The 18,457-nt window shown below is 41.8% G+C and overlaps 2 protein-coding genes and 1 pseudogene across 2 annotated transcripts; 1 reads left to right on the top strand and 2 right to left on the bottom strand.

Moving 5' to 3' along the window:
* Positions 1-3,310: 3,310 nt before the first annotated feature.
* LOC130032823 (protocadherin beta-8-like) lies at positions 3,311-5,836 on the bottom strand. Its single transcript, XM_056124419.1, has one exon. It carries the CDS (start codon positions 5,732-5,734, stop codon positions 3,338-3,340), a length of 2,397 nt encoding a protein of 798 aa, XP_055980394.1. The 5' UTR covers positions 5,735-5,836; the 3' UTR covers positions 3,311-3,337.
* Positions 5,837-9,072: 3,236 nt separating this feature from the next.
* Positions 9,073-11,632, bottom strand: LOC130033121 (protocadherin beta-7-like). The gene has a single exon (XM_056124838.1). It carries the CDS (start codon positions 11,509-11,511, stop codon positions 9,124-9,126), a length of 2,388 nt encoding a protein of 795 aa, XP_055980813.1. The 5' UTR covers positions 11,512-11,632; the 3' UTR covers positions 9,073-9,123.
* Positions 11,633-14,653: 3,021 nt separating this feature from the next.
* On the top strand, positions 14,654-15,492 carry LOC130033125 (NEDD8-conjugating enzyme Ubc12-like; annotated as a pseudogene).
* The last annotated feature ends 2,965 nt before the right edge of the window (positions 15,493-18,457 follow it).

Raw genomic sequence — 18,457 nt, 5'->3', positions numbered from 1 at the left:
CCCTGAGCACTGCCAGGAGTGATTCCTGAGTGCAAAGCCAGGAGCAACCCCTGAGGATCACCAGGTGTGACCCAAAAAGAAAAAAATATTCCCCAGACTCCTCCAAACCAAACCTTCCCCACCTGATTATAATGATTAACCACTGAATTTAATATTTTTTGCTTTGTTTGGGGAGCCACACCCAGCCTACTCCTGGACCTACATTCCAGAACCATGGTGCATTTCTGTGATACTGTTGTGTTTATTTTGTCTAGAGCAGGGTGGACATTAGTACAGAAACAACATAAGCTATATAAACTGTTGACTAAAACTTACATTTGTACAGAGGAGTTTTTTTTCAATTCATGGAATAGATGGATCACACTATCTTAGTTAAAAAAACATGCTAGTTGGTCAAAGAGAGCACAGCGTTAAGGCACATGCCTTGCATGTGACTGACTCTGGTTCAATTCCTTGTGCTATATGGTCCATCAAGCAAACACAGTGTGCATCCATGCACCACTAGACATGCAGTGGTAGCAGCACTGTCATATATGGGTTAAGAACTGCAATGGCAAATTCAAGCTGACTGAAGATATATTTCACTTTTTCTTTATTTCTTAGAATTAAATTATGAGCAGATTAAACTTTCTTTCTTTCTTTCTTTCTTTCTTTCTTTCTTTCTTTCTTCCTTTCTTCTCTTTTTAGTTTTCAGGCCACACCTAGTGATACTCAGAGCTTATTTCTGGCCCTCCACTCAGAGATCTCTCCTGACCAGTCTCTGGGTACTTTATGGGCTGGTGGGTATTTAACTCAGATTGGCTGCATACAAGACAAGTGCCCCACCCACTGTACTATCTCTTCAGCCCTAGTTAAACTTCCCAAGCTTCTGTTTACTCATATGTAAAGAGAAGATATATACCAACTTTCTTAAGATTGGGATGAGGATTAAAAATATGGTGGGAAATGGGCACTGGTGGGGGGATGGGTATTTGATCATTGTATAATTAAAACCTAAGCACGAAAATTTGTAAGCCTACAACTGTATCTCATGGTGTCTCACTAATAAACATTAAAAAATATATGGTTAATACAATACCATATAGCATATTCTCCTAAATTTAAAATCAAGATACAAATGTCAAATGTTAGATGAGGCTATAATATCTGTGCATTTTACTGTATTACATAGACTGAAAATATTGTTGTAAAATATTAGGATTGGGGGGCTGGAGCAATAGCACAGCGGGTAGGGCATTTGCCTCGCTTGCAGCCAACCCGAGCTCCATTCCCAGCATCCTATATGGTCCCCTGAGCATTGCCAGGGGTAATTCCTGAGTGCATAGCCAGGAGTAACCCCTGTGCATTGCCGGGTATGACCCAAAAAGAAAAAAATTAGGATTGGATACCAATGAGTTAGGAGGAAAAATGATGATAGCATAAGTGAAATAGAAGTTTTATTATTTCTCAAGTAAAAAAATCCAGGGATGACATAATTACTTTGTGATTATCAGGGAACCTCAATCTCTTTAAGTTTATTCTGTGCTGTGATCAGTTGTTCCACCATTCTTGTTTTCTGTACAATATTAATAGTTTTCTAAGTTGTGGCTGAAATATTCCAAGCATAAGGTAACAGAAAAAGGTGGAAAGGGGACGACTTCCTAGATGAATCCTTTAGATGTTTTTCAGATGAATTCTTTTCCTTACAATTTAATTGGACTTTTCCTTCAACATTTGCATGTACAATTTATTGATTATGAATTAATTTTATGCTTTATACTAGCTGTCAGAGAATGTAGAAAAATATTGTCTGTTTTGTGTCATTTATAATATTTATGATATTATAAATGAAATTTAGGTTTAGTTACTAAGAAGAAAATAACAATGTAAATGGAATAACCACTGAATTTACTATTTTTTCTTTATTTGGGGACCACCCCCAGCAGAGCGTAAGGCTTACTTCTGGACCTACATTCAAGAACCACTATAGGGAGGGCTAAGGAGACAATGTGGGGTTCCAGGAATGAAACCTAGGTTGGCTGCATGCAAGGCAAGCACCCTACCTGCTGTACTATTGCTCAAGCCCCTAAACTTATTCAATATTTCTCAAAGGAAAAAGCCAATATTACAACTAAGCTAATTCCCCTCACTGGATAAACATGGTGTAGATATTTCCCCCTTTTAAAACCAATTTAATGAAAAGCAATATGAAAATTATGATAAAATTAACATTGTAACATTAAAGAAAGGAAGTATAATCAATGTAAGATATAAGAGAAAACATCAAAGATAATTACTATGAGAACACTAGAGCAAGAGCTAAACATTTTCACTGGATGCCTTCTTCTCTCTTTAGTTAAACTCTAGTGTTGGTGCATTACTGTTTGAACATATACAACAGTTTGAAAGCCAAAGAAAATTTCCAAAAGGAAATACAATAGATTACATAGAATTGATTTGTAACTATTTTCTCTGATACCTAATCTGATCCAGAACAAGTAGAATTGTTAAGTTCAGCATTTTTAGAGGCAAGGTTTAGGAACATTCATCTTGTTATAACAATAAAAAAGATACTATTATCCAAAACAAAGATTACATAAAATATGCATACAATAGTTGTCAGTATAACCATCAATCAACCATCTAGCAACAGTATTATATTTTGTATTTACATTTTGGACATGAATATCATGTACAGTTCTGCTTCTGCATAACAAAATAGACATATGGAAACTTTCCTAAGCTAAATGACATAAAAGAAAGAGTAGCACTGGAGCACTCTCCTCCTGTTGTTTATCGATTTGCTCAAGTGGGCACCAGTAATGTCTCCACGTAAGACATTGTTACTGTTTTGGGCATATCGAATATGTCACGAGGAGCTTGCCAGGCTCTGCCGTGCAGGCTGGATACTCTCGGTAGCTTGCCGACTCTCCGAGAGGGACGGGGGAATCGAACCGAGATCGGCCGTGTGCAAGGTAAAAGCCCTACCCACTGTGCTATCTCTCCAGCCAAAAGAAAGAATAAGTTACCATTAAAATATATGAAAAGGTTTTTGATTTTCCCAACATAATCTATGCAATATACCACATCATTCACATCATTCATAAGGCCTAATATAAAAGCAGAATTATATAAATGCACACACATTTTAGGTGGCTTCTAAGCTATGGAGAGGAACATTGTGGAGATGTTCATCACTAGGTAGGCTGATTAATTTCTATTGGAAAACTAAGTCATTATTCCAACTTATGTAGAATTGAATGTATACTGCAGATTTCTTACCACTTGTTGAAACACATAGGGCTTTCCTAAAGTTAACTAGCAAAATGGGAACTTTATGGGAGAAAGAAACCTATTGTCACTGAATACTGAAATTGAAGTCGCTCTGAAAGTTAGGGTTCTCTTCTACTTCTGGTCCAGGAGAATGACCCTGGAAATTGGGTAGAATGGGCTTGAGGAACTGAAACTCATTAGTACCAGCGCCCCCCGCCAGACACACCTCATACTGGTAGCTGTGCGACAGGGTCCCAGCACCACTGACGTCCAGCAGGTGTCCCGGGAAGTGCGCGTCGGGCAGCGGGTAGGGGGCCCCCGCGGGCGGGCCAGCCCGCCGGCACAGGCGCACGGTCACGAAGGCCAGCACGGAGAAGAGGAAGAGCGACGACACGCAGGCCAAAGCCACCACCAGGTAGACGGTGAGGCGGTCATCGGGAGGCGCGTCGGGCGGCGCGTCGGGCAGCGGCAGGAAGGGCTGCGAGAAGCCGTCCACCAGCAGCACGTGCAGCGTGACGCTGGCCGACAGTGGCGGGTCGCCATTGTCCCTGACCAGCACCAGCAGCCTGTGCTTGGGCGCGTCGCGCTCGCTGAGCGGCCGCGCAGTGCGCACCTCGCCATTGTGCGCCCACACGCTGAAGAGCCCGGGCTCCGTGGCCTTGAGCAGCTGGAACGACAGCCAGGCGTTCTGGCCCGAGTCGCTGTCCACCGCCACCACCTTGGTCACCAGGTAGCCCGCCTCTGCCGCCCTGGGCACCAGCTCGCTGCTGGGCGCTGACGCATTCTGCAGCGGGTACAGCACGAAGGGCGCGTTGTCATTGCGGTCCAGCACCAGCACACGCACCCGCGCCTGGCTGCTGAGCGCGGGCGAGCCGCGGTCCCACGCACCCACGCCGAACTCGAAGGTGCGCACGGCCTCGAAGTCCAGCGAGCGCAGCGCGAACAGCTGCCCGTTGTCGGCGTTGATGGACACCAGCGAGGCGAGCGGCAGCTGTGGGTCTTGGGAAGGCAGCAGCGAGTAGGTCACCTGGGCATTGCTACCTGCGTCGGGGTCAGTAGCGCTCACGCTGCCTATGTGCAGTGCAGGGCTGTTGTTCTCGCCCACCAGCAGGGTGTAGGAGGGCTGGCTGAAGGCGGGGGCGTTGTCGTTCACGTCGGACACCAGCACTGTGATGGTGTGCTGTGTTTGCAGCCTGGGGGTGCCCATGTCTGTCACCGTGATGGTGATGTTGTACTCTGCCTGATTCTCTCTGTCTAGGGGTCTCTCTGTTAGGAGTGTGTAAAAGTTTTCCAAGGAAGATTTCAGTAAAAAGGGTAGATCATCTTGAATGAAGCAACTAATTTTTCCGTTCTCTTCTGAATCAATATCTGAAACACTGAAAACTGCCACTACTGTCTCAGGAGAGTTCTCAGGGATCTGTCTGGTAATTGCAGACATTGCAATTTCTGGGACATTGTCATTCACATCTATGACTTGTGTGACAACAGTGCATTTCCCAGAAAAGCTGCCAGCATCTTTAGCCTCAATATTGACTTCATAGGACTGAATTATCTCAAAATCAAGTTGTTTTTTCAGTCGAATTTCACCAGTTATAGAGTCAATTTCAAAGGTTTTGCCAATCTCTTCTGAAGGCTGGAAAATTGAATAGGAAACCTCACCATTTATTCCTAAATCTATATCTGTAGCAGAGACAGTAACAATCAGAGAGCCAATGGGAGTGTCTTCAGGGATCTGCACCTGGTACAAAGACTGCTCAAATTCAGGGGCATTATCATTGATATCCAAGACCTCTATGTAGACCTGAGCAGTACCAGTCCTGGGTGGAGAGCCACCATCCTGAGCAGTGAGCATTAACCTGAGCTCAGGTTCCTTCTCACGATCTAGTGCTTTGTCCATCACTAATTCAGGATATTTCCCACCATCACTGCGTTGTCGGGTGAGAACCCGAAAGTAGGCATTGGGGCTTATTATATAGCTCTCAATATTATTTTGGCCCACATCCATGTCTCGGGCACTCTTCAAAGGAAATGTTGCTCCAGGAGGACTGCTCTCTGATATTTTTAGCAACACGTCTCTGTCTAGAAACTCTGGTGCATGGTCATTTATGTCTATTACTTGTAGCTCAGCTTGAAAAAACTCTAAAGGATTTTCTAGCAATACTTGGAAACGCAGCACACAGGGCTCTGTGTGACTGCACAACTCTTCACGGTCCAGTTTCTCGTGTAGCACCAAATCCCCATTCTCCTGATCCAGCTGTAAATGCAATTTATTCCCTTTGGAAATGACTCTGGCCCTGCGCCTGGAGAGCTCCCTCTGCCCCAAACCTAGATCCTTTGCTAAATTTGTTACAAAGGAACGGCCCTCAGTTTCCTCTACCACAGAATAGCGCCTAGGTTCTGTGCCTGCCAGAGATAAGCCAAAAAAGAGAAAGAAGAAAAGGACTTGCCTTTGTCTGCAGATGAGCTTCCTGCTGGCCTTCATTGTTATTGCTGACTGTAACCTTCAGCCAGAAAGGTTCCGATGAACCAGAAAGACCTCCGTCTGAGATAGTTATTATACAGAATTCTTCAGGATATTCCGGGGAATACTTTCATCGCAGAGGACCCACACTTCCTTCTGTGATGTCCAAGCCTCCCGTGGGCTTTCAGCTTTATTGGGGAGTTTTGCACGTTAATGGATTCAAAGCTGTGATTCTGGATTGTACCTTCTTATCCTGCAGCGCCACCATGCGTTCTCACAGAATCTCACATTTTCTGGGATGAAAAGGGATGCAGACTTCCTAATTCTTGACTACAGGCACCACTGAGCTATGCACAATTTCAGACACCACTGAGCTATGCACAATTTTAGTATTATCTTTACTATCACAAACCTTAAGGTGTAGTCAATCCAAGAGAAATGTGGAAGGGCCACACAAGAGAGATGATAATTTTACTTTCAACAATGTTACTTGAGTTTGTAGCAAAAAGAAAACATTTATCTAACAGCCTGACTGAAAAGAAAGAATATATGCGGGAAATATATAAATGCCTACATAATTGGAATACCACAGAAAGCTTTCAGAAGTATATATTTTATGGTCATAAAATCTTAAAATGACAAGCTATAAAGCTTGGACATATTATTCAATACCTACCTCCATTTCCTCATCTGAAAATTGGAGAAAATAGTGGTACCTAGAGTAGGAGTGCTGTGAGTTTTCCATGTTTCAGATAAGGAAAAGAAGGTAGAGGGAAATTAACCACAGAGAGAGAGAGATAGTGAGAAATTTGATGTCAAAGTAATTTGACGTCACTCAGGTGGCTGAGTTTGCAGAAGTCCATTGATATGACTAGAAGGGTACCCAGTGTTCTAGGATTATATTGTGTCATAGGTTGAAACAAAAAGAATCAGAAGAGTTTGTCTAATAGAGGTGAAAGCAGGAATGATTCGTACCTTGGAAGGTACGAATTGTTTAACACCACTTCTCAGAATCAAATAAGAATTATTCTTATTTAAAAAATTTTCAAACTCTGTAAAGGAGAATAGGATGATGAGCCTTTGGTTTTCATGCTATTTCCATTTGTTATCAGTATTTTGCATAGTTTTTTTTATCTTTCCCACATGTTCATGTATCAGGTAATGTAAATTTTAACCCACAACTACTTTGTCATAGATCCTGAGGTATTAATGGCTTAAAACAATTCTACTGCCATTATTATACCTAGTAAATTAATTTAGTGAAAGCTAGTGTCTGTTTAATTCAAAGTTCTTGCGGCTATTTGAATCAAGATTTGTACAAATCCACATTACATTTCATTTGTAAGTCTCAAACTTCATTTTATTGTACAAAGTTCTGTCCTCCTTTTTTCATGCTAATTATTGGGAATAAATTTATCTTGATACTACTGAAACCATTAAGCTCTGATAGCTGTTGGTGTTTTTTGGAAGAGTGCTATGCCATCTGGTACTGCTCAAGGACCATGTAGAGCTGGGGATCTGATCTGGGGCTCCTTTGTGCAAAGCATGATCTCCAGACCTTTAAGCCATATTCCCAGCCCATGGGGTTTGATTTGGTTTTATTTGTCCTTAGATGAATGTATTATATCCCATTATTAATGTCCAGAACCATTATAAGAGTTACTGGACTGTGCATGAGAGATAATACAGAGATTAAGGCTCTTGGCTTGCACACAGTTAACCTTATTTCCATCCCCAGTACCATCTATGGTCCACAAGTACCACCAAGAGTGGAATAAGTCCTAAGCACTTGGTGTGCCCGCAATAAATAAACAAAAAAGTTACCAGACTATCTTATTGCTAACAACAGTGAAAAACTTTTCTGGAAAATTGTTAAAGAAAAAGGAGTTAAAGATTTGTTTGGTTGTATGGGGCCACACCTGGAATTTGTCCTCTTGGTGCTCTGGAGGACTGGGTTTTTATGGTAGGCCTTGTGGTCGGCAAATGCCCTACCCACTGTACCATCTCTCAGGCCACAGTTACAGATTATTTTAACAAACCAATATTCTCAACTCTACAGAATCTCCAATGATAATTTATTTCTCTTTAACTTTAAATATTTTTGTTCTCTTATACTTTCAAGTTCAATACTGAAATATATTGAAACACTTATTTGTTCATTTCTAAGTGGCTTCCACTAATTGGTTTACTTCTAAGAGTAAGTTATAAAATAGTGTTGGTGGTGAGGAAGTTTTTGAAAGAAGTGTTATATTCTGTGTTTCTAAAACTTAGAACAGTGGGACAGTGGTTATATAGCATTTTAATTCAACTCAAAAGTAGCAAAAAAAGTTTGGGAGCACAACTTAACAATTTTCATGTTCTGACTCACACTGTATAATTGTTCCCAAATAAAATTACACTTGCATTCCAGGCTTTAAGGAAGGCTTTTGGGACTAAAACTAGATATTTTTGTGTAAAAAGTTAAAAGAGAAAGGCATTATAAAAGCATATAAGAGTACTTTAAAGAAGTTACTTCAGGGAGATAATAATTGAAGTTATAATAATTATGCAAAATTTCTATTTGGGGCCATTAAACTCCCTGTGATAAAAGAGTCAAATATCAAGGCAACAAGTAAAAAAGAATTGATTGACCTTTCTAGTTAGATCAGAGATTTAATATTAATTGATGAAAACTTGATCCATAAAAATAGATTATTGGTTTATAAGACTTATTATTTACAAGAAATCTGCCAGGTGACAGATAGATATGTCAGTAATAAACAGAGTAGCATGCCAGGTAAGTAGCAGTCAGACAGATACAGTAGAAATGCTCAGCTCAACCATTTACTAGTTAGTGACATTAGCAAATTCACCAAATCCGTAAATCTGGAGACACCTATCTGTAAATTTCTAAGTGGCCTCCAATAATCACTTTACTTCTAAGAGTAAGTTATAAAATAGTGTTGATGATGAATAAGGTTTTAAAGGATACGTCACATTCTGTGTTTCTAAAATTTAGGACAGTAGTTATATAGCATTATAATTCAACTCAAAAGTAGCAAAAAAAATTGAAGGCAATAAAAAAACCACAACTTAAGAATTTTCATGTACTAGCTCACAGAGTATAATTTTCCCAGAAAATTTTAATGACATTTTAATGACATTTGCACTCCAGGCTTTAAGGAAGGCTTTTAGGACTAAAACTACCTATTTTCTTTCCATTATTTGTCCTATAGATTTAAACATATTTAAAATAATATGAAACACTTTTACTACAAGTAATTCAGAATAGATTTATTGCTAATCATTTTGAGGGATCACTTCAAGCTAACATTGCAGGAATCATGCAATGTCCATGCAAAGGCCTTCAAGGTAATTTTCTTAACAGGAATATCTACAGATACAACAACAAATTTATTTCTCATTCTTTATCAGAAACCCATATCATTCCCAATTGAAGGGTATTCTTTCACTTCCCTTCCTGTGTTCTGGGACTGCAGATTAGGGACAATGGGCTTGAGGAACTTGAACTCATTCGTGCCAGCGCCCCCTGCCAGACACACCTCATACTGGTAGCTGTGCGACAGGGTCCCAGCACCACTGACGTCCAGCAGGTGTCCCGGTAAGTACGCGTCAGGCAGCGGGTAGGGGGCCCCCGCGGGCGGGCCAGCCCGCCTGCACAGGCGCACGGCCACGAAGGCCAGCACGGAGAAGAGGAAGAGCGACGACACGCAGGCCAAGGCCACCACCAGGTAGACGGTGAGGCGGTCATCGGGAGGCGCGTCGGGCGGCGCGTCGGGCAGCGGCAGGAAGGGCTGCGAGAAGCCGTCCACCAGCAGCACGTGCAGCGTGACGCTGGCCGACAGTGGCGGGTCGCCATTGTCCCTGACCAGCACCAGCAGCCTGTGCTTGGGCGCGTCGCGCTCGCTGAGCGGCCGCGCAGTGCGCACCTCGCCATTGTGCGCCCACACGCTGAAGAGCCCGGGCTCCGTGGCCCTGAGCAGCTGGAAAGACAGCCAGGCGTTCTGGCCCGAGTCGCTGTCCACCGCCACCACCTTGGTCACCAGGTAGCCCGCCTCTGCCGCCCTGGGCACCAGCTCGCTGCAGGGCGCCGACGCGTTCTGCAGCGGGTACAGCACGAAGGGCGCGTTGTCATTGCGGTCCAGCACCAGCACGCGCACCCGCGCCTGGCTGCTGAGCGCGGGCGAGCCGCGGTCCCACGCGCCCACGCCGAACTCGAAGGTGCGCACGGCCTCGAAGTCCAGCGAGCGCAGCGCGAACAGCTGCCCGTTGTCGGCGTTGATGGACACCAGCGAGGCGAGCGGCAGCTGTGGGTCTTGGGAAGGCAGCAGCGAGTAGGTCACCTGGGCGTTGCTGCCTGCGTCGGGGTCAGTGGCGCTCACGCTGCCTATGTGCAGTGCGGGGCTGTTGTTCTCACCCACCAGCAGGGTGTAGGAGGGCTGACTGAAGGCGGGGGCGTTGTCGTTCACGTCGGACACCAGCACTGTGATGGTGTGTTGTGTTTGCAGCCTGGGGGTGCCCATGTCTGTCACCGTGATGGTGATGTTGTACTCTGCCTGGCTCTCTCGGTCCAGTGATCTCTCCGTTTCCAGTGTGAAGTAATTCTTCACAGATTGCTTCAGAACGAAGGGAAGGTCATCTTGAATGGAGCATACCATCTTTGCATTGTTTCCTGAATCTCTGTCTCTAATCCTAAAGACGGCTACAATGGTCTCAGGGGAGTTTTCTGCAATTGGACTAGTCAGTGAAGACATTAGTAGTTCTGGTGTGTTATCATTTTTATCTGTTACGTCAACCACTACAGTACATTTTCCAGAAAGTCCCCCACCATCTTTGGCCTGAATAGTTAAAGTGTAAGTTTGCACTGCCTCATAGTCCAATTCATCTTTAAGATAAAGGTTTCCTGATGTTGGATTGATTTGGAATGTTTTGAGAATTCTTTCAGTGGCATAAAAAAATGCATAGACTACTTCTCCATAACTTCCAGTATCTAAATCTCTAGCTGATACAGTGGCAACCACGGAGCCAATGGGGCTATTCTCAGGTACCTGCACCTTGTAAAGTGAGTGTTCAAATTCAGGAGCATTGTCATTTACATCCACAACCTGTATGCATATCTGGGTAGTCCCAGATCTGGGTGGAGAACCACCATCTATGGCTGTGAGGGTCAAACTGAACTCAGGAACTTTTTCCCGGTCCAGGGCTTGATCCAGTACCAGTTCAGGATAGATAGTTCCCTCTCCACCATCATGAACATTTATATGGAAATAGGCATTCGAACTGATTGTGTAGTTTTTCAGGTTGTTGCTTCCAATATCTGAATCCTGTGCACTTTGTAGGAGAAAGGTTGATCCTGGGGTGGTACTTTCTAATATCTCCAAGGAAATGTCTTTTTCTAGAAAAACTGGAGAATTATCATTGATGTCTCTAACCCATAGTTCAGCACTGAAAATCTGAAATGGTTTTTGTAGTAGGAGCTGGAAAGGCAGAACACAGGGCTCCGTGGGGCCACAGAGCTCCTCTCGATCTAATTTATCATTTAGAAGCAAATCACCAGTAAGCGGATTGAATAGTAAAAACAGTATTTTCTGATCTGAAAAGATTCTAGATCCACGGGCTGACAGTTCCTCAGCCCCTAACCTCAGGTCTTTAGCCAAATTGGCCAGAACGGTGCCTCTCTCAGTTTCCTCTGCCACGAAATACCGAAGCGGTTCTGTACTCGCCCAAGACATTCCCAGAAAAACACAAAGAAATAGCACTTGCCTTTTCTGCACAGCATGCTCCACTCTAGCCTCCATTCTTCATTTAATCCGTTTTCAAAAACACTGGTCCTGAAGCAGTTCTCACAAATGGCAACAACCGAATCCTTAGAAAGTAGCCTAAAATATCAGTGCTTGTAGCGAGGCTGAGGGATCCCTACTTTCCTCCCGACTCCCATTACCACAGGCTCCTTTCCTCTTCCTGTCTGAACAATTTTTTTAACCCTGCAATTGACTACATCATTTGATGTGGTTGTAGCTTTTTCTCTTTTTAGCCAGCAGCGCCATCTTGCGTTTTGTGGAGTCTTATTCAGTTTTTTAAAGAATGGAGGTGTGTGTGTGGGGGGGGGAGATGGCGATTGAAATGAACTGCAATAGCAGTGAGTTTTCACTTCATCTTTTAACTTTTATTCCATTTTTTATTTCAAATAGTCGCAGTAATGAGTACATTGTTTTCCCCTCTGATTATTTGAATCCATAGAGCAATTTTGTTGATTTTCTTGAACGCTTCCTTTTTAAAAAGTGATAGTAGTGAATAAACGAGAACATGTAACCTCCATCAGAAAGTCAACGAATATTGAAGATCTTTCCTTTCTTTCTAAATAGCTTAAGAACTGGTGGTATAAGGGCAACTGACCCTTTTCCATTTTCAGTTTCAATATCTTCACTATTTGCCAGTGATATTTTCTAGAACATTTTTCTGTGTTTCTATCACCACCCTTTCACTTACACTAAACATGTTATTGTTCACATATAATCACAATGATTAACATCTTCAAGGTAATATGTAACAAATACCATTAAAATTAATAGTTTCAAGGAAGCCAACTTTGTGTAAGTGCTCCTAGAATTTTTTTTGAAATATGATACTTGCTCTCAGTTTGGGATAAGTGCTCCTTTCTTGAATCAAATTTAATTTTCTTCCTTCATATTTTAAAAGTCTCTTTGCATCCATTGTAATTATTCCATTGTTATTTAGCTTTTTAATTCTCATTTGTTTTAAAATATAAATGACTCTTAATAAGTAACCATTTTAATTCACATAGAGTTGATATGTCAATATCATTTTAGGGTTTTTCTGACCCACGATGCTCTCTATATGTGTGCGCAGGTCTATGTTAACTTCTGTGGTTTGATGTTGAACTATTCTCACAGAATGGACTAGGAGACTTTCCATTTGTAATTGTATTCTTACCTATTTTGGCATGATTAATAATAACTTGCCTTTTGAGTGAGTTGAGTTTGGGGTCTTCACTAGTGGTTAATATTGAATATTTTTTTCCATTTTACTTTTGGTTATTGATCTGCCCATGTTTTGCTTCCATTTTGTTTACTTTTAAGTAATTTGTATTGTATTTTAAAGTCCATTTTTATCTGGATTTTCAATTTTTATTACATTAGTTTTCATTTTATTTATCTTGGTTATATCCATTTCTTTTTAGTAATGCTTAATGTTTTCTTTTTTTTTTCTTTTTTGGGTCACACCCAGCCGATGCTCAGGAATTACTCCTGGTTCTGCACTCAGGAATCACCCCTGGCGGTGCTCAGGGGACCATATGGGATGCTGGGAATCGAATCTGGGTCAGCTGCGTGCAAGGCAAACGCCCTACCCGCTGTGCTATTGCTCCAGCCCCCATATTTTCTTTTTGTTGGAGACACTTACAAGATCTCTATTTTACTAATCATTTGAAAGGTAGCTTTTTCAGAGAATATGATCTTATTTCAAAATTAAATGGTAATGAGAGTTTTATAATAAACTACAATAGGTTTATTTATTTTTCTTCATATTTCACAGTTCCCTTCCCAATGCGAAGCCATTTAAACACTTTTAATTATATCTTCTTCCATTAATATTTATTCTGCTTTTTAAATTTTACTGGTTATATTTTATAGTCTCCTTGTTAGATTAAACATTAGATCTTACAGAATTCCAAGGCTCTTTTATTGGGTGCATTGTTATGAACTAGCTATATTTTCTTTATCACACCCAGCAGTGCTCAGGGATTACTTCTGGTTATGCTCAGTATTCTCTCCTTGCAGTGCTACAGGATCAGATGCGGTACCAGGGATTATATCTGGTAGTTGGCATGCAGAGCAAGCATTTTAACCCCCGCACTTTCTCCCAAGTCCAGGTTTTTCCCCCATTTAAAAGTACTTTTTTGGTATGTATGTACAGTGCCAATAATCAAACTTGGGCCTAATACGTGCAAGGCAATTGTTTTATCATTGAGCTACATCCCTGGTCCTCATACCTTTTTATGTTGACAGTTGCTATAAGCAATTCTCACTTATTTCTATCACTTATTTCCCCCCTATTTCCAATTGCTTCTCAGTATATCTTTTAACACATACATAACCATATGTCCTGAAATACAATTTTCCTTTAAATTTGGGGTAGATCTATTCACTTGCTGCTTAGAGAACATACCAGAACATTCATTTGCTCTCATTCTTACAATTCTAGTTGTCTTTTATTCTAGTTTAATTTCCTATTTCTAAGATATTTTCAACTATTTAATGTATCACTCTTTCAAGTTTTATTTGATTAAAAAGAGGATTTGATGATGACAGCCTACAAAATGCTGAGTTGGGGCAGAGTGATAGTACAATGGGTAGGATGTTTACCTTGCATGTGCCACCCTGTGTTAAATCCGCACCACCCCACATGGTCCCCTGAACACTGCCATGAATGGTCCCTAAGCACCATCAGGCATGCCCCCAAAACCAAAGGAAAACATGCTTAAGTTCTATATTTCTAATCTGGACAAATTGTTCACTATATTTAAGTCAAAGTTGTTATCTGAGGTCATTCTTCACCCTAATCTTGGGATTCATTTCACTTTGTCCTGCTTAGAATCTTGTCTTTTCTGTTTCTTTTGACTTCTTCTGATTATTTTTTATTTTGATAGAGATCTTGCAACAGTTTCTAGAAAATGTTGTATGACAGTTAATTTTTGTTATGAACTTGAGTGTATAAAATATCTTTATTTTGTACTTAGACTTTAATGAAATTTATTATGTCTATTAAAAGTTTATTATGTAGTTTTCAGTTAAAATAATTTTTCTGGTAGCAGCGGAGGAGGCCGCAGGTGCTGGTCCAAGTGGCGGAGGCAGTGTGGCCGGCAGCAGGGAACCGGGTGGCTGGGGTGGTCACCAAGGTGGTAGTGGTGGCAGCAACAGGATGATCAAGCTGTTCTCCTGAAGCAGCAGGAGGAGGAAGAGTCAGCCGGTGGCACCAAGAGCAGCAGCAAGATGGCATCGCAGCTCAGCTGCAGATCCAGAAAGACATAAACGAACTGAACCTGCCCAAGATGTGTGACATCAGCTTCTCAGACCCCGATGATCTCATTAACTTCAAGCTGGTTATCTGTCCTGATCAGGGCTTCTACAAGAGCGGGAAGTTTGTGTTCAGTTTAAGGTGGGCCAGGGTTACCCGCATGACCCCCCTAAGGTGAAGTGTGAGGCGATGGTCTATCACCCCAACATTGACCTAGAGGGCAATGTCTCCCTCAACATTCTCAGAGAGGATTGGAAGCCAGTCCTTACAATAAACTCCATAAATTTATGGCCCGCAGTATCTCTTCTTGGAGCCCAACCCTGAAGACCCGCTGAACAAAGAGGCCAAGGAGGTCCTGCAGAACAGCGGGTGGCTGTTTGAGCAGAATGTGCAGCGCTCCATGCGGGGAGGCTATATTGGCTCCACCTACTTCAAGCACTGCCTGAAATAAGGTTCACACACATCTGCCCCTGCTAGGGCCACTGCCCCGGTGTTCCCTGAAAATATTTATTGAGGGCCACAGGTGGGGGCATGGGGCAGCCTGTGGTGGAAGCCCATGCCCTGGCCTGTCTCCTCTCCCTTCCACCCACTCCTAGTTACCTTTTTATTTTTAACCACCATGTGATAAAGGTCAGAGCAGCCTTCCCATGACTCACTCTATGATGGGAAATGAATTGACTTGCTTATCCCCCAGCTGCGTGCTGTCCAGCCTCCACCCCCACTCTGGTTTTGGGAGAGGTGGCCGAAAGGACTGGGAGGATAAGGTATGGGCACCTCACCCACTCCTCCACGACTCAAGGTCCCACCAGGCTATTAAAGGGGAATGTTACTGAAAAAATAAATTTTCTTTAGAGGATTTTTAAGTTTTATGTTTTGTTTAATATATATTATATATTAAATGATATATATTTAAATTTTATTGAATCCCTGTGAGATAGTTACATCTTTCGAGGTTTAAAATATTCTGTCAGTGAATACCCCAAACAAATATGTTTGTTAAGAAGGACAAAGAAAGTCTTATTTCCTATTTTCTATATGTTCTCTGTATTTTCATTTTTTATAGTATTTTAGAGAGATAGCACAGTGGGTAGGGCATTTACCTTGCACGCGGCCAACCTGGGTTCGATTCCTCTATCCCTCTCCGAGAGCTCGGCAAGCTACCGAGAGTATCCCACCCGCATGGCAGAGCCTGGCAAGCTCCCCAAGGCGTATTCGATATGCCAAAAACAGTAACAACAAGTCTCACAATGGAGACTTTACTGTTGCCTGCTATAGCAAATCAACGAACAACAGGAGAACAGTGCTACAATGCTATGGTATTTTAGAGAGGTGAACTCTGGGAGTTATACCCATTGATGCTGGTCAGGCATTATAGTCTTCTGGGGGTACTGCATTGCCAGGGATCAAACTCAGGAGCTTTCTTGGAATGTTCTTTACCACTTGATCTTCCATGTCCTCTTGTTAGAGTTTTTTTAATTATTTTTTTAAAATGATGATTTATCTGTCTCAGTCTAGAATAATTGGGTAATTTTTTAAATTAGAAAACTGATTTCTTCCTTAAAATGCCTAATTATTTTATTGCTAACATTCTTTTGTTGGGTGGGACTTTCCTGGCAGTGCTCAGGGCTTACTCCTGGCTTTGCACTCAGAGAGCACTCCTGGGGGTGTCAGGGATTAAACTTTGGTTGGCTGCATGCAAGGTAATCTGCTGTACACTTCTCTCTCTCTCTCTCTCTCTCTCTCTCTCTCTCTCTCTCTCTCTCTGGCCACAATATTACTAGCTTTTTTCCCACTGTAGCACTGTAGCACTGTCCTCCTCTTGTTCATCGATTTGCTCTAGTGGGCACCAGTAACGTCTCCATTGTGAGACTTCTTGTTACAGTTTTTGGCATATCGAATACACCATGGGGAGCTTGCCAGGCTCTGCCGTGTGGGGGGGGGGGATACTCTAGGTAGCTTGCCGGGATTTCTGAGAGGGATGGAGAAGTCGAACCCAGATCAGCCACATGCAAACAAACGTCCTACCCGCTGTGCTATTGCTCCAGCCCTTTTTTCCCACTCTCTTATTATTGGAATTCCTACTATTCAGACATTGGACCTCTGCATGATCCTTAGTACACTTATTTTTGTTTCTCCTGTTTGCCATTTAAAATATTTTTGTACTTTTTATAGAATACTGTCTTTGTCTTCAAACCATTTCATTGAGATTTCCTTTTCCTAAGTATGAGGTTATTTTCCAAGTTTTCTTCTTTATTTTTTTGGAAAACTTTCATTTCCACCGCTTACCTTTACTCTTTTATTGATTTTATTTCCTTTCTTCCTCTCTCTTCCCTTTGTTGTGATGAGCATGACTTACACCCTGCTGAATGTGGTTTTTATATGCTTTTAACTGTGGTGCTTACTGAAAATTCCACCTTAAGTTGAGATACTTGTACACTTGACCACAATTCCCACAGAGGTTTGCATTTTTTTTTACAGTTATTGCACACATGGTAATTGCAGGTTGTACTCTTAGTCAAGGCACACAAGTTGTGATTTTAGTGCTTGACAGAAGTCACTGTGCTTCTCACACACACACATACACTCGCCAGAGTTTGCAGTTCCTCTTTTCAGTTGTGATGCTCATCAGGGGTCACAGCCCTTTTTTGTGGTGCCTTACACACACCTGGAATGAGGTGAGGAATTGCATGCAGAGTATCATCAAAGATAAAACAGTTTTGAGGCTCTAGAGGCCTCCAAAGAATATATGCCAGGATCATTCTCAGCACATGTGGAACACTCGGGATTTGAACTTATCACTGTAAGCTTGCAAAATGGTACCTTAATTCACTGGGCTGTTTATCTCTGCCACCTTCTCCTTTATTTTTACATCTTTAGTTCTTTTATGTAGGAGTACTGCTATTTATTCAGCCACTGATTACTTCTTTAGTTCTTAGTAGAAACTTTCTCCAGTTGTCTCATTCAGATATCTTTGATATTTAGTTTAGAAGACTAAAAAACTGAGCTATTGCTCTGAGCATGTTGTAAGGATGTGTCTGTTGTGGGTGTTACTTTACAGTGAACTTGCAGCGCTTGTGGTTTGGAAACTCTTGCGTCAGTGTGAATTGGTCTTTCCACTTGGAATAACCAGATTCCCCAATATAAAAAGAACTGCTCATAAATTGAAAAACCAAGGAATTGAGGTTGAAAGAGTTACAGGTCTGCATCATTCAGGGAGGCTAGTTTATGCTTCTCAGAACCTCACATTCTATCTCTCATTGTATATCCCATACAATTCAGTATAGGACCATCATAATATGAGACACCTTCTCCACATCTGCTTTCATGATCACTATAGTTTGGAAAGAAAATGACAGGTGCATTGTCTTTAAAAGCTTCATTCCAGAAAGTATCATGCCATGTTTTCCCACATGTTGTTAGCTAAGTAAAATTACATGGCAGTATATAATTTAGAGAGGAAATGGAGCCTACATTTTGGAAAATTTGCCATGTATTTGAGAGGAGAACTGAAATGTTTGTAAATGTTGGCAAGAATAACTGAATGACAGGTATTTTATATTTCAGTAGTCACATATTTTTTCCCTTCAAGTTTGCCAGTGGAAATTCTAATATAATGATTCATTTAAAGTCATCAAGAAACTAAATTTATAAACTATGCTAGGGTGAGGAAATGGATTATTATGGAACTGAAACAGGGAAAAGTGATTC

Source organism: Sorex fumeus, unplaced genomic scaffold (assembly GCF_029834395.1).
Source record: "Sorex fumeus unplaced genomic scaffold, SorFum_2.1 ptg000051l, whole genome shotgun sequence".
Classification (NCBI taxonomy): domain Eukaryota; kingdom Metazoa; phylum Chordata; class Mammalia; order Eulipotyphla; family Soricidae; genus Sorex; species Sorex fumeus.
Note: the sequence above shows the minus strand (reverse complement) of the source record. Positions and strands in the feature narration are given on the sequence as shown.